Source organism: Choristoneura fumiferana, chromosome 3, assembly GCF_025370935.1.
Source record: "Choristoneura fumiferana chromosome 3, NRCan_CFum_1, whole genome shotgun sequence".
Lineage (NCBI taxonomy): Eukaryota > Metazoa > Arthropoda > Insecta > Lepidoptera > Tortricidae > Choristoneura > Choristoneura fumiferana.
Genome location: NC_133474.1, coordinates 2,925,734 through 2,949,953, shown reverse-complemented (window position 1 = coordinate 2,949,953; position 24,220 = coordinate 2,925,734). Strand labels below are relative to the sequence as shown.

Below are 24,220 nucleotides of genomic sequence, written 5' to 3'. Positions count from 1 at the left end.
TTGACAAACAGTCATATTTAGGAATTACGAGCATCTAGATGGTACATTATACACCTAAAGGAATAGGGGATATGTTGTACCCTATCTGTATCCTGTCCGCAGCGCCTTTTAAGGTCGGGGGTCGAAGATAATTTAATTACGTCAATGACACTTTTTTTTCACGTTTCGGCATGGCCATCTAGATGCACGTAGTGACCAAGGAGCTAATATACAACACTGGAGGTTGAACGCTGAACATCCGTTTAAAACAAGAAATTAGATCTTTATTACGTCACGAACATATTCCATATCTTTCTTTAGTTAGGTTAAGAAAGAGATGGAAGTCTTTCTTTAAATGTGGAAGAAAGAGATGGAATATATAAATAAGTAATAAAGGTCAAACTTCTTCGTTCCACTTCAACCTCCAGTTTTGTATATAAGCTCCTTGGTCGTGACCAACTCGATTTTTTATGTCGGCCGTGGCAAGTTGCCAGGTTGAAAAGGTACCGTTGGACGTTGGATATAAGTAAATTCAATTTATTATTATTCTCACTTTTTTTGTAGTATTTTACTTTCCTCACAGTCGAAATGAAAAGTAGAGTGTCTAACTCGGGTGAAATTACCCATTTCCCCTCGAACTATTGGCGCTCTCACTTCGTTTGAGCGCCAGAAATATCTCGGGTGAAATGGGTCACTTTCCACCCTTGGTTATCAATCTACTATTTTCGAATATGGAACCTCGATTTATCTATACAGACACGTCACTATTTACTACATAATTATAACAGAGGCCGTATTGCCTAACGCTTCTGACGCTGGCGATCGCAATCAAATGACAGTTTTTGTATGCGAAATCTGTCATTTGATTGCGATCGCAAGCGTCAAAAACGTTAGGTTTTTTACCAATAATGTTAACTCTTCCGTTAAATCTTTGACTGGATGCAAGACTTAATGGATACATTTAATTCGTTGCGTGCGTTCTAATTTTTATTTTTAAGGCAACAATGGTGTCTACGCGTAAATGGTGCCTATTACAACACCTTCCCCTACGGTGTTACTATATTTTTGCAATGTTGACCTACTTGTGGGCAGGGACACGTGACGGGTGGCAGGCGGAAGTGCCAAGGGCACCGGAATTGAGGCACGTGTGGTGCTGACGACAGGCCTCTTACTTGCGGCCAGTGTGTCATGTGTGTGTTTGTCTTATGAGCTTATTCATAAGACAAGAAAAAAAGCAATCATACCTAATCATGATCGCTAGCTGAGACGTCCGCTGCGGAACATGGTTCTCTCGCTCATTAAAAAATAAATGAACATGGGACAATGATACCAATTCAGCTAGTCCCAAGCTAAGCAAAGCTTTTACTATGCTAGGCAACAGATAAACATACTTATAAAAACAAATACTTAAATACTTACCTACTAACTAACTTTGTTGCCTTTCACTTCCCAAAAAACTTATCGCAGTAGTTTCATTTCCCAGACGAATCCTTAGCATAATTTAAGTAGGTACTTTTTGCATATTATTAATTTGGTCAAATTATCATTTAGCATAATTTTACGTGGTCAAGTTTTATGACAAACTTTTACTAAGCAAACCGTTTCCTTTGGCTAATATATTAGATTAATTATATTCCAAAAAAAATGTTATTCAAATTTTCATTTCGCATATTCGACTTACATATAGCAGCGAGCAAGACTTGTTGGGGCAGAAACGATTCGGATAGGTTAGGTTAGCGGGAGCGGTATCTCGGTAAAGTCCAATATGGCGTCCCCTTGTTGAGCGAGACTGTATTTCGTACTCTATATAAATATTTATATTTATGAATAAGGATCTGAAGAGAGCGAGAGAGAAAGATCAAATGAGAAGGCAATATTTGAACACGTTCCAATCCCCACAATGACAAAAATACATACAGTATAATCATATTACCGAATTAAACACTAAAATATTATTCAATTACTAGCAGCCCTAACAGTAGGCCGTCTTCTGCCGACCTTTATCAAATAGATCTACAATAGTTGATATTCATGTCAATCGCAATCAATGCCCGTTCCCTAACAAGTTTGGTCCCAGACGATGCGATTTCCGGCCGTGACGTAGCTTTGCTTGATAAAGCAGTTGTTGTATTATTAATTATCTAAACGCATCGATCAAGTTGGTGGTATTTAAAAACAAGCATGTAAACACAATACACACTTGCCTGTATTTTGTACTAAAATTTAGCTGACAAAATTTTAAATAGTAACCGCTTATTTCATAATAATCTTTTATTTGTTTCACAGTTACAAATCAACGAGGGTTGTGTGACAGACTATACTTCATTTTTGTAGCATTCTAATGCTACAAGAAGGTAAGCGATCTTGACGTGTCTTTTTATAGAAAAATACTTATGAAAAAATAAGTTACAATGATTATTTATATTCTTTTAGTATCATAAGTAATAGTTATTGTTTTTTTTATCGTTTTTCAATAAAAAGACACGTCAAGATTGTTTACCTTATTTCAAATCCTAAAAGAACTAAGTATAGTTTATGCTTGTATCGAGAGGCCGTTGGGCCCGTTAGACGATTTTGATATTTGCGTCACGTATGTGATTGTTTAAATATTAAATGAGCCAATCACAAGCAAGCCTGTGACGCCAAACAGACCTCTCGACACTAACGCCATCTAGCGATATTTCTTCTGTCAAGGAACCCTCTTTAAACAACGTGTATGACTTGTCTTGTCAACGTATGTGTCAGACAAGTGGAAATGTCAAACTCACAAACAAAGCCAAACATAACACCCCTCTTTTTCGTCGGGGGTTAAAAAGTTAACTCGAGCATAACGATGGTGGAAGTCTCAATTGACGTAAGGACAAAATGCTACTTTCAGGAGAGCGAAAGAGTTTTTGGATTTTCAAACCCTCACAGCATTGTTAATGTTTAACTAGCAGGACGTTATAATTACGTAAAATCTTGAATTTTCTTGCTTTTCAACGTGAAACTATAGACATTTTTCGTAAAAAGCTTATAAGAAAAATAGCTGTCCCTTACGCCCGTGACATACGGGTGTCATAGCCCCTTACACTCATAAACCGTAAAATAAATAATAATGTAGTAACGATTTTTGGTCTTATAGACATCATATATTTTATTTGCTACATATTTGGACGTAAGTTCCAGTAATAAAATTAAAAATAGTGAATTAACTCAAAGAACCACTTTAATTATTTAAAATAACGCGCAAAAGCCATATTTTTTTGCACGTCCCTTAAAAAATATGTAATTTTAACATTTTCTTAAGTTTTAGTTTTAGTTTTAGTTTTTGAGGCATATTAGGACACCCAAGGATGTCTTTCCCTTCTAAACACCGGGTGTTTATAGGGTTGATTGTAGTTGTGGTAGTTCCTATATCGGACAGACGAAAAGAACAATAGCTGAGAGGGTCAAGGAACACATTGCATCTGTTAAAAATCGCCAGGTAAACAAGTCAGCCATAGCCAAACCACTGGATTGAGCTTCACAATTCCAAAATTCTGTCCACGGAACGTCATTTTTACTAAAGAATGGTACGTGTAGCGGTTGAAATAAAAAAGCATAAGATTTCAACCAGGACGATGGGTATAAGCTTTCATCTTCGTGGAATCCTGTTATTAATAAGTGTCGGCGTCGGGATGAATGTTCGGAGGGACGATCAGACGTTGTTAGTGTTGTGTGTCGGTGTGATAGGGTGACTAATAAGTGACCAAGTGCGGGTAGTTCGTGATACGAGTGCCGGCACTATTAGTGATCAAGTGCGGGTAGTTCGAAGAACTCGCGCTGCTAGGCAGACTTGACACCCCACACTTCAGTCTACTCGTGACCACGGCAACTGTAACGTTGCCGAAACGTCGAGGTAAATATTACTTGTGTAATAATAGCGTGATAAGTCCGTTTGTGGTATTTTGACTATGAGCGCGAGTCCTTCGAACTACCCGCACTTGATCACTAATAGTACCAGTACTCGTATCACTAACTACCCGCACTTGGTGATTTTTATTTGTGACCCCATCACACCGACTCACAACACTCATCCCGACGTCGACACTTATTAATAACAGGATTCCACGAAGATGAAAGCTTATATCCATTGTCCCGGTTGTTATTTTTATGCTTTTTATTTCAACTGCTTCACGTACCATTCTTGAGTAGAAATGACGGAAGTGGACAGAATTTTGGGATTGTGAAGCTCAATCCAGTGGTTTGGTCCTGACTCCAACAAATGCTCGGCTATGGCTGACTTGTTTGTTTATAGCTGAGAGGGTCAAGGAAGATATTGCAGCTGTTAAAAATCGCCAAGTAAATAAGTTTTTATCCCGGAAAATAGCATAGTTCCGGCGGGATAGCGATAAACGAACTGATGATGTTGTTGATGACGATGATGATGAACTGATTTTCACTACCACCACTGGCGTACTAACGCTGCTTGCTTGCATTATTGCTTACATGCTTGCTTGCTTGCTTGCATGCTTGCTTGCATGTTTGATTGCATGCTTGCTTGCACTATTTCTTGCACATTTGGGAGTATTCTTGCTTGATTTGTTGTTTGCATGCGTGCTTGCCTTCTGGCTTCACGCTTGCTTGCATGCATGCTTGCACTATTTATGCTTCCTCCAACACACTGCTTGCAGCTGTGAGGGAGTGGGACGCCAGCCCGCTTCATGAGCGCTGGAGGAGATACCATAGACCGGTCATCGCTGGATCGGGGTAGCCCGCGATGTTCATCTAACCCAGACCGATAAAATTGCATGTTTGTTGATTTGATTGACAAAATTACATGCTCACTTGCAAGCTTGCTTAGGTGGTTGCTTACATGCTTGCTTGCTTGCTTGCTTGCATGCTTGCTTGCATGCTTTCTTACATGCTTGCTTGCACTATTTCTTGCACATTTGGGAGTATGCTTGCTTGCTTGCTTGCATGCTTGCTTGCATGCTTTCTTACATGCTTGCTTGCACTATTTTGCACATTTGGGAGTATGCTTGCTTGAGTTGTTGTTTCAATCACTACAAGTTCTAAAAACCATCTGTTTTGATGCCTCCTACGACCTAACATTAACAAGGTATTTTAATGAACTAAAAGAAGCAAGCAAGGTATTTTACTTTAAGTGCCCCTTACACCCATAAAGTAACCTCAATTTTTAAATGTCTGTTTGTTATTGTCCCTTACGACCAACAATTTACTCTAGTTTTAGCTTTTGATGTCCCTTACGCCCATAAGAGTATTCCTTATTTTATAAGTTGCTGTTATTTAATGCCCCTTACGACGTACCAATTACACCTTTTTTTTAAATGTCTGTTTGCTACTGTCCCTTACGAGCGGCAATTTACTCTAGCTCTTGCTTTTTATACCCCTTACGCCCATAAAAGTACTTGTTATTTTATAAATTGCTGTTTTTTAATTAATTATACAGGCCAATTATTATTATATATGCATCATCATCTCGGCCTTTATACGTCCCACTGCTGGGCACAGGCTTCCTTTATTAGGATCTGTCAGAACAGCTGTCAGGATAGCTTAAAATAAACAAAGTAGCTAAGAGAAATGTACCTCAACAGCCTTGACTGAAATTCCATTACGGAAATGTTAGCTCGACGTCTAGCCATTAGGGGATCCATCAACTTAATCTTTTTTTTTTTGTTTTGCTTTTGGCATCTTATAAAAAAATACGCGCGTTGACAAAGAACAAACGTAGGCAATCAAATACGTCCTCCGTGTTTGACGTGTCTGGCACGACTGACCGAATGTGCAATGCGCAAACGCTCGGCGCGTGGAAGGTAGGTAGACGCGTTAGTATTTTGATGTTAGGTACAAGAAATAGGTACAGGCGGTAAGGTTACGCCCAACAACTTCTTGCTTTTTTATCTTATTCGTTATAAAATGTTGGGGTGTAAAGGGCAATGAAACAATAATTGACCCATACGCCCTTTTATTATATTTGTTGGGTTTTTTTTTAACGACATGAGCCGAGTCGTAAAGGACATATGAGACTGCCACAGCCCCTTACGACCCAAATATTAAAAAAATAATACATTTACGCCATTTTTCAGCTCAAATATTTTATATCATGTCCCTTAAGCTATTTTATTTTAAAATAATAAATGTTGATAACAGCAAAAGTAAGGGCCGTATCGTAACTTGAATACTACCAATCGACAGAGAAAAAAAAACTCTAATTTTCTATGTTTAAAAGTGATTTTCGGTATTTTGTCCCTTACGCCAATTGAGACTTCCACCATCGATAAGGTTAAAAAGTGTAAGAAGTTGAACTAGTTAAGATCTCGTAGCCCGTAGCACGTCTACGCCGTAGCCTGTGCTACGAGTACGATATAGCTACGATAGTAAAGCCCACGTAAAGCCCAATTTACAACGCGAGCAGAGCGGACTCCGCACGTACAACGATCGGCTGCACGAAAGTACAGTCGAGTTCGTAAACTTCTGAGCAAAAATTTGATCAAAAATATCTGAACACACTTCTACGCCGCTAACAATAGAGTCGGTCGTCGGTTAAGAACTCAACTGTACTTACACCGAACCTCTATGGAGCTGATCGATGTAAGTTAAACTAAGTCATTAATGAGTGCGCTCCGCTTGCGGTGTAAACCGTGCTTAACAAGGTCTGAAATAACCTCTTCTTACCCCACACACAAGCTATTATTAGAATTCTTTAATCACTGAGTAGTTCAAAGGGAAATTCTTGAATATACCGCGTTAATGGTCCCGACCCAATAAAGATAAAATAGTTAGTGCGCGCGCAGTCGTAGAGATAGAGCTAAGTCTTCGTCATCATCAGAGATAGGTCAATTTATGTACACTTCGCGGGAAGTAATATGGAGTTGTTAATGCTATCTAATCCCGCAATTTTGAAAATTAATACCAATTATAAGCTGAGAGGCGTTATATACTCAGCGGCAGAAAATTTGGCCCACTACATACAAATTGCCTGTTACTGCATACATTAAGGGGCTGTTTCACCATCCATTGACTAGTGTTTACTGACGATTTTTTGCAAAATAGTATATATTATTATAGCATTATAAGCACATTCTAAGGATGACAGTTAATAAGTGTCTAATGATGTGGAAGTTTTCTCAAAAGTATAAAAATAGTCAAATACCATTATATTGTAAAATTATAAATAAAAAAGCACTTTTTTGCCTTCTTTTGCATAAAAAGCATGTCTTAATAGGAATACGTACATTATCGTGCTTAAATTCCGGGTTTAGTAATGATTGTTCTACTAAATATTATTGGCGTGCGGCTGTATGTGGATATGTAAAGGGCTTCAGTCTTAAATAATATTCGTATTCGTAATCCAGCGTAAATTGTTTTGTTCCCGTTTGTATCAATACGATCGTGGCATTGAAACAATTTGGCCTCCGGGACATTCGTTTATATCTTTCATTACTTAGAAACGTTCTCAAGGACCAATCCTTATGTATATGTTACAGCCACAGATTTAGTGTAACACAGATATTACAACGGTTATAACAATAAAAATTTTTGTTAAGAATTTTATTTTTAATACAAGCTTTTTTGCCGACTTTACTTTTTGTGATTGTACTTGCATTGTCATACTATATTTCCGTATCCAATCAAATGTTGACTGGTAGAGATACCTTAAAAGGATAAGTTCGCCTTTGTACGCATATCTCATTGTATGTGAATACAATATTATACGTAAACACAAATATGAGTATGTTCGCTTGTTATGATTTCCCGATTAAGTTCTAAGAAAATGAGTACCTAGTGAGATAGTTTGGGACCCTGGAAATGACATAGAATAGTTTTAGTATGTAAGGGCATAGAGTATTTTCCGAAATTTTGCAAACACCAAGCCAAGTTCGGTTTCCCAGATGACCTACCTCTAATGCTAGCGGTACGCCAAAAAAAGCTGCAAATGGTGTTAAAAAAATATTAATTACTAAACAAATTTTACGATGCTTTGTATAACTTTGACATAAGTAAAAGAAACATAAAGGTAGGTTTTATCAAAGATATGACGTATCTATTAGCTTTAAGTCTATGTAGGCAAACATTGCCTTACATTACCCACCCCTTTACGTTGTTATTCGCAGATTTCCTATTCACGAGGCGTAGACACGTAATATTTACAAAGACGTAGCTGTAGTAGCGTCAAAATATTACTTAGATGTAATTTGAAGCCCCTGGGCTCCGTTTCACGAAGCTACATGTTACAAGTGGTAATCTCTTTTCAACGCATACTGTTAAACAAAGACTACCGCTTGTAAATTGTAAGTTGTAGCTTCGTGATGTAAAGCACTGGGCTCAGTTGTATTATATTCGAATGTAGCTAGCTACTAGCCTCTACAGGGTGTAACATTCATGTCGCTCAGTATGGGAAAGTCAGAAACACACGAGGATATGTTCTTAGGAACTATGTCATCGATTTTAGTAACAAGAAAAACTTCATTCATACATTTAAAAAAAACTCATATTCGGTTCGGCAATCGAACTTGGACATTTTGAAAAATAAAACTTGCATTATTACTTCTTTATAAGTGGAAACCGTTTTGGCTTATGTATCATCTAAATTAATTTATATTCAACTGTGTCATATATGCTGTTTCTTTCCCAAATAAATTAATAAATAAATAAATATGAAATACAGGCATTTTATTCATTATAGATACCGTCTTTCATAGTAACATTTAATGCTTTTGACCTACACTACCGACATCCAAATAGAAAACAATGTTTGCTTTATTTTTCAAAACGACCGGTTCGTTCGAACTGAGTACAAGTTTATGCAGTTTTCCTTGTTTACAACTATTAAAATAAATGACATGGTTCCTGAGAACAGGTCTAAACGCGATTGTAAATAGATAGATAGTTTTTTTTTATTCAACTGGATGGCAAACGAGCAAGTGGGTCTCCTGATGATAAGAGATCACCACCGCCCATAGACACCTGCAACACCAGGGGGATTGAAGATGCGTTGCCAACCTAGAGGCCTAAGATGGGATGGGATGGGAGATTTATTTATTACATATCATATTGTTTATTGGTTTAACAGTTATCTTATTACTTACTTACTAACCGCAGTGCAATCTTATAGACAATTAAATTCAATAAATGTTATTCTTGCAACAAACTATATGTAAAGAAAAATATTCCATTCTAATTAAAGGAGTTTTATACATCTCAAACATAATAGATCCCATTTATTACGCACCTTTTTGATAAAAATAAATACTTATGTACTTGTACTATTCTTATCCATATTAAACTTGTAATCGCTACTTCAATCCCGCTCTCTACATATTAGCGTCAAACTAAAATAACACCTTTCTTTTTGCGTGAGGGGGTTGAAAACCCGCCTATACCTGCGTGTAATCTTCCTAATCTCATGGCTTCTCGCTCTGAGAGGAAATCTGTTTGTAAAGGCGGCACGAAGATTCCATGATAGTGCTAAAATTGTTTCCCTTATTAGACTTTTTTTTTATTCAACTGGATGGCAAACGAGCATGTTGGTCTCCTGATGGTAAGAGACACCAGGGGTATTGCAGATCCGTTGCCAACCTAGAGGCCTAAGATGAGATACCTCAAGTGCCAGTAATTTCACCGGCTGTCTTACTCTCCACGCCGAAACACAACAGTGCAAGCACTGCTGCTTCACGGCAGGATTAGCGAGCAAGATGGTGATAGCAATCCGGGGGACCTTGCACAAGGTCCTACCACCTGCAAAACGATGTGTGTGCATGACGGAGCATTACATCGTCTAATATTTCAGGTGTTAATAGAGACTTTTTTTTTGCGGTTAAAAATGGAATCCGATAACTGTGGGACAACGGTGTATCCTGATGACGCCAAATGCCAAATGTTCCTGAGATTACTCATCGATACATACAGTCGAACATAAAACTTTCTCCTTTTTGAAGTGGGTTAAAAGTTGGTTCTACCGTTTAGACTTTAGAAATTTTTACGTAACGTAAGGCTTGGTCATCAATAAATAAATTGTTAAAAACTTGGTGTCAAACAGGGTAAGGGACGTAGGTACCTAACTACAATTATAAAGCTAACCAACGAATTTTAAATGATTAATGAAATCGAGTTTAGCTTGACATGTTTCGGGCTAATCCGTAACCGCTTGTTGCAGCAGCCGCCGAGTCGTGTTGCTCCCAGATGAAGGGTTACGGATTATCCCGAAGCATGTCGAGCTAAACTCGATTTCAGACGTGAGTTATCCGTTATATTATCATTTAAAATGCATCCATTACACTAATCCCACTATCCCACTAACATTATCAATGCGAAAGTTTGTAATTCTGTCTGTTTGTTTGTTTGTTTGGTACTTCATCACGTCTAAACCAATGAATTGATTTAGATGAAATTCAGTATACAGATAGTTTGAATTCCGGAGAAGGACATGGGGTAGTTTTTATCCCGGAAAATTGCATAGTTCCCGCGGGAAATCGATAAACGAGTTTTACGCGAACGGAGTCGCGGGTTAACGGCTAGTAAGTAAAATCTTAAGCAAGATCGGACTAAACTTGTTTTTAACACCCAACCTGATAGATTATTATCTCGATGCATGTTTACAATTTTCAAGAAACAGCAAAATTTCCAACATATTTAACTAAACACCTAATGTCTACCCATAAAGTAACGCATTGCAATATTGCTTCTTCCGCTGCACTGAGTCTTTCCAAAGTCCTCCAAAATCATACTATGCCATGAATACACTGAATAACTGCATACTATAACATAATGCGCCTTTTATGTTAAAAGTACTAAGCGTGTAATCTACCCTTAATAGGTGCACCAATGCTCAAACCTAAGACATTTCGCACAGTACTGCAGACCATTAAAAAAGAATTACAAAGATAACACTGCAGTTGTTTTACTTACAGTTGGCTGGGACGGCAGACTATCCACACCCATGTTTGTCACTGCAACCACATGTCACTGATGTCAGTGTTTTAATATTATTTGGCTTAATTTATATTTGGCCTGCCATTTGGCGCGGGTGGTCCCATGACCAGCCAGGGAAGCACTGAAGCTTAATAAGGATGGGCTCTGGGCTGTTGCAGTTTCGACATCGGTTTATAACGATTTTTGAATGAATCACTTTAATGTGTCAAATGTTTGATAGGTATTTTCAAATGTAAGTGTTTATTAGGAATTATAATTGTTTACTTGATCATTAACTTTTAGACGTAAAGGCACCTTCATACGATTGCGCTGTACATTTTATATTATTATAAAGAATCTTATACTGGAAAACTCGCAAAACATTCTATAAGTTTAAGCGATTTGGGAGTTATATTTGTCAATTTGACGTTTGCTTTAATATACATGCAAAATAGTTAAACTAAACTCCACAAAACGCACTGTTACATGTTATATCAAAACTAGTTTAATTTAAACTATTTAATTTGTTACATTTTACTAGGTATGTTGGGTAGATATAACTTTTCCACAGTTCCATTTTGACTTGAAATCGATTTTACTTAAATTTGATATCAACATACAGTTTCGATGATAATACAAAAGAGTAGGTATAGTCAACAAAAAAGTTCCAATGAAAATTCTTTACAATCAAATCCCGGCGTTACATAGCGGCTTTAGAATCTTTTGAATCCGGATTTATTGGTCACACAAAGTTGTATTAGTAGATTTCATTTTTAACTTAAAAATCATCGACACTTTCCCATCACTAGTCACGGTACAAGGACTGCGCGCGCCGCTTCTCTCCTCACACTTTTATCTCGCGAAACCAGTGTGAAACACACTCTACGTGGATGAAATAGAATTGTGTTCGGTGTGTGCAGCGACCTTTGCTTTTAAATTGAGTACAAGTGACAAGCGTTATAGAAAATATTAAATTAATTTTAAAACCAGTACTTTCTCTTTATTTATAGAACTACAAGCGGTTTGCCCGCGACTTCATCTGTCAATAATTTCCCGGGACAAAAACTGCCCTGTGTCCTTTTGTCTCAAACTATCTCCCTACATACAATTTATGAGAGAGGGAAACAGCGCTGTCTAATTCCAACTACGAAATCCAGGTTTTCCAGCACTGCGGTGCGGAAGGCGAGGGGAAAACCACCACACTATTTTCCCAAAAAAAGTCGTCATGAAGGTTCACTTCACTACTGATCCTTAATTGATCACTGATCCACAGTTATCTGTTGAAAAATAAGGAAGCTAAAGGCAAATTAAGGGTCCACGGAAAAAACGTGTCTAGTCACCTAAGCAACTTTTTGAGTTATAGCGAACAATTACTAATGGTTACCATTTATTTAAAAGTAAAAAATATGTATTTTATATTTTTATCAGATTATTTAATTCAATAGTAAATCATAGTAGTCAAAGTCAAAATATTTCATTCAATTTAGGCTATAACAAGCACTTATGAATGTCAAAAAAATCTACCACCTGTTCGGAAAAACCTCTGATGAGAAGAATCCGGCAAGAAACTCAGCAAGGTATATTTTTTAAAACAGGTTTACAATATTATTAAATGATATCTATACATCACAACTAATCACAAATATTTAACATAACTTTATTTTTAACACAGTAGGTTCGCTATTTGAAGGGATTGCTAATGCGGATCGGAATTATTTCCAAATATCCCTGTCCATGATAATTATAATCAATAACTTCATAATACGCTTTAGGTATTAATGTCTTCTTTACAATATTTTGTATCCGTTTCATTTGTAATATTTTCTGGAATTTTATTATAAAACAAGTACTTTGCGAGCTCTATATTTTGAGATTAAAATCCCATGTTCATGGCATGTTCTTACCGTGGACCCTTCAAATGATGTTTTCATTCCGTTTCTTAAAAAAAAAAACTTAGTGTTGAACTTTCTATGGTCGTTGTGTCATGTCACGTCGGATTTCTCTGTCTAATTGTCGATTTAAATTGTCCATATCTTCGTATTTTTAACATTTTTAAAGAACTCTTTTTCATTAAACTAACTTAAGTACTTAAACCAACACCGTTAAATATGAGTAAGTAGGTAGTGGTCTAAAACGAAAATAAGTAATAAATGTAATGTAAAGTATCTCTTCTTTTATTAAGAAAATATTTTTCCATTAAAGTTGAGTTTTTTTTTAGTACGCGCATTGACTCATTTACCGACCACGGGCTTCATGACAAGCACATTAAGGTTTTATTTGGGGGGTTGCAACAAAGGTAGCCTGCATATTACGACACTGTTTACGAGCAAGTGTGATGAAAATATACTAAGGGGCTGTTTCACCATCCATTGATTAGTGTTAACTGGCGGTTAGGTGTGATGCCGTCTCTATTTGTTTTGTTCGAATAGACTGAGACGGCATCACATTTAACCGTCAGTTAACACTAATCAATGGATGGTGAAACAGCCCCTAAATATACTGAATACTACGAGTACTCTGGTTGTCAAGCAATAATGATATTATATTATAGTAAATAAAAACCCGAAGCCGTGGTGGCCTAGTGGTTTGACCTCTCGCCTCTCAAACAGAGGATCGTGGGTTCAAACCCCGGCCCGCCCCTCTGAGTTTTTCGGAATTCAGGTGCGAAATGACATGAAATTTACCACGAGCTTTACGGTGAAGGAAACATCGTGAGGAAACCTGCACACACCTGTGAAGTAATTCAAAGGTATGTGTGAAGTTCCCAATCCGTACTGGGCCATTCTGAGAGGAGGCCTGTGCCCAGCAATAGGCTGGGATGATGATGCTTGCTTATTCCCTACTGCATTCTATCGTCCAGTAGTTAACTTAGGTCTCCAATATTTACCCCGCTCGTCTTCTCTCGCTTCGCCTGCGTTCAGCAATGCACGGTAGTGATAGCATTTAGGCTATGCCTAGAGCCTAAATATAGCCGACAGTCGATATGTCACACCGCGTTACGGAAAACGGGAAATTACTCATGCATTTTCATGGTTTTACGTGGACGATGTGTTTTTATATGATTTTTGTGAGTCCGTGTCAAGGCGGCTCAGGCGAGCGTAGCGGCAATGACACTAACAGCTAGTAACATTTTTATACAAGTCCCTTTCGCCATTTGCGAGCGAATTGAAAGCGAACACGTAACGATTTCGCTACGGGCGCGAAACGATTTCGCCCCGAGCGCGCTACGATTTCGTCGCGAGTACACAGTCGCCGAAATCGCTTTGGTTTCAACTTAACTGCAAAACGCTAGTGTGTAGGCTTTCATGCTAATGTGAGATATATCTTGCGAGTTTCTTTACATTACGGGGCTGTGCTGCTATGAATTTATCAGTGATCAATCTTTGACATCAGTGTATCAGAACTATATTCTTTGATAATTATTATCGTCTAGATTATTTGGACATCCAGGCTTAAGACAGCTGGTGATAGAGTAGCTCTCAAGCAATAGCAATTGCAATTGAGTTATAGAGAGAGCTGTGCTTGGAGTTTCTTTGCGCGATAGAATCCGGAATACGGACATTCGTCGAACACAGCTGGAAAAATAAGCAAGTTGAAGTGGCAATGGGCGGGCCACATCGCTCGAAGAACAAATATCCGTTGGGGGAGAAAAGTTCTCGAGTGGCGACCACGAACGAAGACGAAGCGTTAACAGGCCTCCCACCAGGTGGACTTATTTATAAATGTTCTTATGTCATAGAAGTTCGTATGTTACAGAAGATCAAATTTGCTAAATCTGATAATGAAGCGAATGAAGCGGCAATATCGTCCCTCTTAGTTTCATTGTCCATACTTTGTATTAATAAAGATATTTTAGACCCAGTTCAATAGCCCCTGAGATTACACTCTATAATATTTACTTATTCTAATACTGAAGAGCTTTTAGACTTATAATATTAATAGGATTCAACATCGGAAGACGTCCATTGTTGAACAAAGAAAGCCCCTTAGAATTCCACAGTGAAAGACAACTCGTCAATACGTATGCACTGGTTGCCCGCAACTCTTACGATGTCGCAGTCCACCTAGTAAAAGAATAGCACTTCTTAACAGGATTACATTGGAAATATGACTTTCATTTTTTCCCAATACGAACGAATGCTCGTGGCGATAAGCTGCTGAAAAACTTTGCGAAGTATAAAAGAAACAAAAATGCTCAAAAATGAACTGAAAGTTTCTCCATCATTATCATCATCGACTAAATGGCGTCCACTGCTGGGCATAGACCCCATTTCCCAAGAAACGCTACAATGATCTACATAGGTACGATATTTTCCCGGACATCAACCCATCTTGTGGTTACCCACTCTTCATCTTACGGTATTTAGCCGTCATCTAAGATACATTGGCAACAACGGCCATCAATTTTCTTTTACATAAAACTGACCGTGACTGACCCCTATGTCACCTGATGCTAAGTCCAAACTGAACTGAACTGGTTAGACCAAAGTGCCCCACCCAATACCACTTATTGTCCCAAACATTTGTAGAAAAGATAAGAAACAAAAATACAATATTATTAAATTACAAAATGAATAGACATATTATTATTAGTATTTTTTTTGTTGTACTATTAAACTTAGGCAATTCATCAAAGTATTTATGTGGAGGATCAAAGTCTCTCAAAGATCAATGGAGCGGACTATGTTCGAAGTTTCTCTGCGAGGTCGAATCAGAAATAAAGAAATCCGTAGAAGGAGCAATGTTTCTTCGTACTTAAATGTAAATGCAACTATAAGTCAGCCATATTTGATGTGCAACAGAATAGTGACTGATTTGATCGGTTGTTATACTCATAAGTAGGATGGCTCTGTGCACGACATCAACGCCACCTAGCGTCCGGAACTTCTGTGGCTCTGATGCTCTGACGTTTTGAAATTTCATCGCGACATTGTGACAAAAATCAACCTATAATGTATTAATTTATAATACAAAATTACTGTGATACCGTGATTTGGGTGGATAAAAGGTTGTGAATTCATTTTTGGTCATTAAAAATTCAAGTAAAATTTATTCAAAAAGTGAGTTTTTTTTTTCGTTATGTCAGGGGTTTTACTTCATGTTTAGTTGTTCTTTTACTGTAAAACGAAAAGATAAAGCTATCTTATTGGTTTCTTTGAATAAAAGTTTAATTATATAATTGTTGTTATATCGCTAGTAATCAATTAAATATCGTTTTCAGATCAAAATGTGTATCATTTTGAAGACCGGTTTTGTGAGTATCACTCAATATAAAATTTCAACCGCAAACCGTTTCATAAGGAAAATTGTTGCTGGACATGTCCGAAATGTAGAGGAATTAAGAACAAAACAGGGACAGTGTTAAATAACTCAAGCTCGAATTATAACACAAACATCTATTACTAAAATTAGGTAGTTACAGTATATACAAATTATTTTGTTAATGACAGATTCATATGAGTATGACAGATGACAGAGCCAGAACTATTTCTACTTTTGGCCACCATGAGCGCTGCGACAGATTACATCACCCCCACCTAGTACTTCGCACCCTCCCAATTTCTAACCAGTCGTATGAAAAAGTCGCTTGATTTAAGCGCGCTAGCTTGGCAGTGCCTTTATCCTCCAAGTTTGTTTATCTTTTTGCTAGTAATAAATAATAAACAAAACTGATCCAAAAACAAATTAAATTCCAAAGTACAAGGTAAGTTGGGGTGGGTAAATAAAACCATTGTACCTTTTCTCAAATCGACAACAAAGAGAACGTACGAAATATTAAATCAAAGGTCAATATAAGGCTTTATAGGTAGAATGAACATTCCGTAAGCGTTAGAAAACCCGGGACTTTTGTTATTTCGTTTTACGTTTTATGTTTACAAAGGTTAACTTATTATTACTCCACGTGTAATTGATACCCGAGTGACCTCCAGGGTTTCCTTATTTTTAACTAAAGATTTATTTGAAAAAGCTTGTGCTTAAGAGCTGTGGCTACATTCTGAGTCCATCCTGGGTGCGTCCTGGCCATATCGGGCGAGAATTTTCTATTATGGAGCATCATTTGCCGATGACCAATATATAACCTTACATACTCGTACATGACATAGAATCGTTTGAGTCATTAGGATACTCCATTAACATAGTACCCCTGAAGCTTTCTATTAATACTACCCGTAAACTCAGAATCTTGAAATTTTGTACGAAGCAACGTCTTATAGCACAGATAAAGGAAAAATTGCGAAAACCGTAAATTTAAATAAAAATATTTATACGGAACCCTCGGTGCGCGAGTCCGACTCGCATTTGGCCGGTTTTTTTTCGTTGCAGGTCCTTAAATCCCACCAGTCGAATATGATGGACTTTTAGTGATCAGATTGACAAAATAAATCGTAAGGATATTAATTACGAGTAGATGATGGAGTAATTAGGTACAGATAGCAAAAACCTCATTATAATAGTGTAGAAGATTTGAGTGTAAGACTAGCGACCGTCACTAACCGAGGCCGAAGAAAATTTGATAATAATTTTAATCTCCTCGTCTTATCATTGTCAAGTTTATTTTCGGCGCCTCGATGCCGAAGCGTGAGCGAACCGAGGTCGCTTACCATTTATCGGAAAATCTATTTTTGTTTCCTATGCAATTATTTCACGGAAATATCCGTTAAATTTGCATCTTCAGAGAGCATGTCTCAATAACTCGCTTTTAAGTATTCAAATTTTGGTTAGCGATGTCGTTCTTAGGTTATCTCCTTTAGGTATGCTTATTGTTAATTTCTGCCGGCCATTACTATATTTCAAGTAAAGCGGAGTATTTCTTTTTTATTACAGTAATATATTATAGTATATAATTCCCTGAAAAAACCTTAGAAAAAAATATTTTACTTTGGCATACTAGCCAATTTACATGTATAAAAGAAGCACTACATATATTTCGATAGGTTTCTGATACCCGAAATGGTGAAGTGAACGAAACATACACCTCCTGCGACCTATATTTACTTAGAACATTTTTATTTCTTCTTTAATCCCTACTATCCCTACTAATATTATAAATGCGAAAGTAACTCTGTCTGTCTGTCTGTCTGTTACGCTTTCACGTCGAAACCACTGAACCGATTTTGATGAATTTGGTATATAGATATTTTGAACCCCAAGGATCAACATAGGATACCTTTTATTCCGGTAGAGGGCGCCACCGCGCGATAACCTAGATCCACGCAGACGAAGTCGCGGGCTTAAGCTAGTATCATATAAATGCTTAAAGAAATGTTATGTGACGAATTAAAAAACAGTAGCAAGTACCTTCAATATCAAGGAGATGATGGAACAAAAAATAACCCATGAGTAATATATTTTTTTGGTAAAAAAATATTTTTTAATACAAGATTTTTTTGCTGACTGTCCTTTTTGTCGATTTAATTGCATTGTCACCCAAACTACATTTGCATACCAAATTTCAAGTCAATGCCATTAACCGTTGAAGAGTTCCGTCCTGCGGAGACAATCCTGGCCGGACTACCAGAATGTCACTACCAGATTATTGTATTGTCACGCAATTTACATAAGTATGCCAAATTTCAAGTCAATCCGACTACTGGAAGTTGGTCGGATTTAACTATTGCAAGATTTGACTACAGACAGACAGACAACGTGACAGGTGAAACTAAATAAAAGCTTGTAAAAGATAGATAACACGTTTCTTTTCTATAAAAAGCGTCGACCTACCGCCTAAAGGCAAGCCCATCCCCCCAGTTTTTGGCGTAGCGCGCTACGGAATATTGTAGCACGTACGTAGGCATGTCTACGCGCGTAGACGCGGCTTTGGTTCGATCTCAGGCAGAGCGCATTTTACACCACTATCCGATCCGATATTAGAGTCTGCCACCAAAACGATGTCGGGGCTGACGTGCTGTTTCCACCAGAGATATGCGAGGATGTGGGTTTGTTGCAAGGAATGTGTTTTTAACCGACTTGAAAAAAGGAGGAGGTTATCAATTCGGTTGTATTTTTTAACCCCCGACGCAACAAAAAGAGGGGTGTTATAAGTTTACCGCTGTGTTTACCGCTGTGTGTCTGTCTGTGGCACCGTAGCTCTTAAACGGGTAGACCGATTTGAATGCGGTTTTTTATTTGAAAGCAGGTTTTCTAGCATGGTTCTTAGACATGTTTTATCAAAATCGGTTCAGCCGTTTCCAGATTATCAGCTCTTTTGTTCGCTGCGGTAGGAATCTTAGACGCGTAATAGGTATTTACTTTACTTTAGGTTAGGTAGGTTAGGTTAGATAATACTTTAAAAATAAAACATGTGTACTTTAGTTTTCTGTTAACCTTAGCGATCCCCGACACCGACTACGCTTAGATAAAAAAATATTACTAGGTACTTATGCTAAATTAACTTAGGCAAATTTTGCGGGAAATCTGCATAGTCCGAAAAAACGAATTCTTCGCAGATGAAGACGCTGCCAACAGCTAGGTAGTGCATAGTTATTTTTTACTTTTTAGTTGTCTTTTTGGCGGCGTTTTTTTGTCACGTTTTTTTTTGTCGTTTTTTGTTTTTTTTTTAATTTTAATTTAAGTACTTTTTTCATGGATAGAAACGCTTCATTTACCTATCCTCGCACAGCACATCTCTGGTGGAAACAGCTGAGCGGAGCGAGGACAGGTAAATGAACCGTTTCTATTGGTGTGCACAGTGGACATTGTGTTATCCAAATTCTAATTGAAATCTTAGGGTTTTTATCTGATCGGAATTTGTAACAAATACTAAGAGACCAATAAAGCATTTACTGTTATTTATATCAACAATTTCAGGAGGATATCATAATGTAGTTTTTAATTTTTAACCTTTTTTTAACCAACACAGAAATATATGGCTGGCTACCGCAGGACTTGTAATTTGTTCCTTGTAAGGTTTAAAAAGTTTAACAACTTAGGGGCTGTTTCACCACCCGTTGATTAATTTTAACTGACGGAAAATGTGATGCCGTCTCCGTTTATTCGAACAAAACAAACAAAGACGGCATCACATTTATCCGTCAGTTAAAGCTAATCAATGGGTGGTGAAACAGCCCCTTAGTCTTTACATTGTTTAAGCACCAATAAAGTTAAAATAAAAGTATATTTTTAACTATTAAGTGAAGGTACTTACATCGTATAAAATCATGTCCAGTGTCGTTGTTTGGTTCACCTGTTGCACCGTTGATACTATAACTTAAATCACCCTCAGACGCACCAATTTACGACAACCGTATGATATTCAACATTTACAAATCAATGCACTTTTACTTTCCCATACCTATTAAAACATCATTTTTTATTTCAAAAAACAAAAGCTACTCGTTTCTTTTTTAGTTAAAATTGTGACCGGCCAGCTCTTGATTTAAAATTTAAAATATACGCAATGTGGCTGACGATGTTTTGTTTTTTTTTTCTACCACACGTGTCAGCACAGGTGAGTGTCGAGGCAGCCAGAGGGGCACTGGCTGAAGGGCGGCTCTGCCGCTCGGGCGGGGTCGCCTTAATTCACTTAGTGCCACGAATAGCGCGCTGCTATTGTTTTAAATTAAAAAAAAACCTTCAGTGATCGAGGTATTATTATGTTTTTTTAGGATCGCGAAATGGCTTACGAAAAGGCAGTGTTAACGAGATTGCCAAAGTTTACACGACCTTTCTTGTTAGAGCGATTTATAACATAACGTGATCGGAAAAAACAAGGTTATTCGTTGATTGTTTGCATAAATATGATTTTGCTTTTATATATATCATTTGAAACTAGTAAGATCGATTTATGGATCGTGATTATTTGGTTGTATCACTGTAACAAATAACCAGGAGATCAATCGCATACCTTAAGCGTTGAAAAAGTTTCAACGTAAGTATAAGAGAAAAAATACAACGATTGATCCTGACTACGATAAATAAGGGAATAATATAGAGGAAAGAATAACTAACAAAACAAAAGAAAAAACCGCATTCAAATCGGTCCACCCGTGTAAGAGCTACGGTGCCACAGACGGACACACAGACATCGGCGTCGGGGGTTATAACCTAACCAACAAAAAGTTGGATAACCCCGACATTGTCACGTCAAAGTTCAATATCTCAAAAACGGCTAAACCGATTTCGATGAAACATGTCTAAGAACCATCGCTAGAAAACCTGCTTTTTTTGCTCTTGTTCGCTGCGGTAGGAATCTTAGACGCATAATGGGTATTTACTTTACTTCCAAACATATTTGGGACCTAAAATTTGAAACACCCATATATCCAATATACTATGCAAGATTATGGATTTCTCGGCCTGATGCTGCAGCCAGGATATCCAGAACACTAGTAGGTAAACACTTGATAAAACCATAGCAGATATATCGTATTTGGAGTCGTTTTGATCAGTATTTGATTCTACATACAATGCAATGGTGGCAACAGGATGAGCTGATGCTGCAGCCAGGATATCCAGCACACCAGTATGCTCTTGAAGAAATAATAGCAGATATGTCGTGTTTGATTCCTTTTGATCAGTATTTGATTCTAAATACAATGCAATGGTGGCAACACGATGAGCTGATACTGCAGCCAGGATATCCAGCACACTAGTACACTTTATAAAATATAATAGCACATATTCGTGTTTGGATTCGTTTTGATCAGTAATTGATTCTACATACAATGCAATGGTGGCAACACGACGAGCTAATGCTGCAGCCAGGGTATCCAGCACACCAGTACACTCTTGAAAAAATAATAGCAGATATGTCGTGTTTGAAAACCCCCAACACAAAACAACGCCAGTAAAAATAAAAATGGCGTTGTTTTGTGTCGGGGGGTTTTTAAAATTTCGTAATATCTTTTGAATTGAATGTCCGATTTGAATAATTCAAAAAGTAAATGGATTTTGTGGTTAAATTGATATTTTTAATTTCATAATATCTTTTGAATGGAATGTCCGATTTGAATAATTCAAATAATAAAAGTATGGATAACATGGTCTGATTTTAGTCGGCATTTCTGTCAACTTTTAAGATGTAAAAAAGTATTTATAGTGACATAACTACAATAGTTGGACATATGGTATCGCGAAGTTTTTTGTAGATTTAGATATATTCTTTAATATCGTCACACATTTTTTTTGTTCTATCATCAATAATTTTTACAGCGCATGCGATGAAAGATGTTTTATGGCAACTTTTTTTACACTTTGAGTTACATTATTGTAGTTTAGTACGGAACCCAATTTTTTTCTGGTAATAAATATAGCCTATGGCACTTTGGAATAATTAAGCATTCTAATAGTGAAAGAATTTTTAAAATCGGTCCAGTAGTTTTTGAGTAACAAACATCCAAAAATCCAAATCTTTCCTCTTTATAATATTAGTACAGAAGTATAGATTTAACTTTAAAGAGAAAGTAGAGTTTTTAACTTTTCTGTTGTTTTACGCAAGCGGCGCTAAATGTAATGGGATGCAAGGGATAAAATATGTTGTATATTTTTATGTTCCATTAACCGTGAATCCTGGTGTATCTTTATGAGGAACTATAATTTATCGCCGCCGACGTTTATTAGCGGTGGAAGACTGCTCGTAGGGTTCAGTATCGAGTTCTTCAAACCATCGACCCCTAATACAACATCCAGAGGTGATATTCCCTTACGTTTCTGACGCTCGTGATTGCAATCAAATGTCAGTTTTTCATTTTTTTTGGGTCGAATCCCCCGCGCCTATTTTGTCATACCTGTACCTACACTTGAGGCTTGCGAGGTTTTTTCAAAAGAAAAAACGTACAAGTTTCAGGTGGGCAGGCAGCCATGGGTACGCCCGTAAAAACGGTAGGTGTCTACGGTGTAATAGGCACTAGGATCTTTAAATTAACGATATATTGCATGTGAAGCTATTAAAAGCATAGCCCAACACACACAGACGACGGGTGCGGGTCGGTAGCGGGTAGAGGTGGACGTTATTTCAAGTCACCGTATACAGTAACTGGTGACGTGCTGTAAATAACCAAATCACTGGTTTCACGTCTAGCGACAAGAGGTGATTTTTGTAACGAGCTATTTTAGTGGTGATGCAATTTTCGCCTCAACGTTACAGACGTCACGAGTAGCACAGACTAAAAATTATACTTAACCTTAACTTTATATAACGTCAAAGAAATTATTCTTAGATTATGAAATTATTGACATTACACCGAAAAACGATGCTTGTGATAAATAAAGTCATCTCAATTGCTTGTAACAAATTACGTTAAATACTAGTTTCATTTCTAATTCAGTTAGTGACTGTCACAGAACGCGTCACTGCAGGCAGTGAAAGAAACTGGTTACTAAAATCACTGGTTTTAGTAACCAGTGACATGATTCTTGTCACCAGTTTCGTTTCGTTCAAATCACGTAACGACCCACACCTAGTAGTGGGTTGGATCGGGAGCGCGACGGGCCTATTTAATCTACATGGCGGTCTATGGACGAGATCATGCCGACGGGTCGCCTGTGTCACAAACAGCGCGCGGGTCGAGCGGCAACGGGCGGTGTTTGTATCGACTCGTGCTACTGCGAAATTCGAAGTTCGTATCGTACCGTCCCTCTCAAACACATATTAAAAAATATTAGCGTCAGCGAGACGGCAAGATCATCATCATCATCCCAGCCGCTGATCTCGTCCATAGACCGCCATATAGATTATATAGGCCCGTCGCGCTCCCGATCCAGCCCGCTACTACGTAAATTGTAATTCAATCTAGCTCGATTGTATTTATCTAGCATCTAATAGAAAGTATTTCATCCATTGTCCCAGCATTTATACTTACCACTGCTGGGCACAGGCCTCCTCTCAGAACAAGAGGGCTTGGGCCATAGTTCCCACGCGGGCCCACTGCGGATTGGGAACTTCACACGCACCATTGAATTGCTTTGTAGGTTTGTGCCGGTTTCCTCACGATGTTTTCCTACACCGCAAAGCTCGTGGTAAATTTCAAATGTAATTCCGCACATGAATTTTGAAAAACTCTGAGGTGCGAGCCGGGGTTTGAACCCACGACCCTCCGCTTGAGAGGCGATAGGTCAAACCACTAGGCCACCACGGCTTTTTTGACGGCAAAATACGAAGTTTGAATTTTGCACTTCGTAGTAAAGGGTCAGACTGCAGCGGCGTAACCGCGCAGTTGAACCGTCAAGCGTAAAAGCGCCCTTTTAAAAATCTGTCCGACTGTGTAAGTATATTTGCAGTAATCCGCTCGGAGTGCGCCGCGTGCAGGGAAGCCACTCCGATCCCATTACACGTTTAGCACGCTCGTGACTGGCGCACGTGGACGCACGGATTATGGGAACTACGCACCACGCGTGCACAGTCGGG

At 37.9% G+C, this 24,220-nt stretch overlaps 1 protein-coding gene across 2 annotated transcripts in view; it reads right to left on the bottom strand.

The window, feature by feature from the left end:
* The window catches only part of Dyrk2 (Dual-specificity tyrosine phosphorylation-regulated kinase 2), a 76,692-nt gene extending 56,365 nt beyond the window's left edge, over nucleotides 1–20,327 (bottom strand). The window contains exon 1 of one of the 2 annotated variants that reach the window (XM_074085232.1): nucleotides 20,021–20,327. In XM_074085232.1, coding sequence (XP_073941333.1) covers nucleotides 20,021–20,035 — 15 coding nt within the window. In that variant the 5' untranslated portion in view covers nucleotides 20,036–20,327. Of the gene's footprint in view, nucleotides 1–10,872; nucleotides 11,002–20,020 lie in introns of those variants that run through there. The other variant, XM_074085231.1, reaches the window with a different exon arrangement.
* Between the last annotated feature and the right edge of the window lie 3,893 nt (nucleotides 20,328–24,220).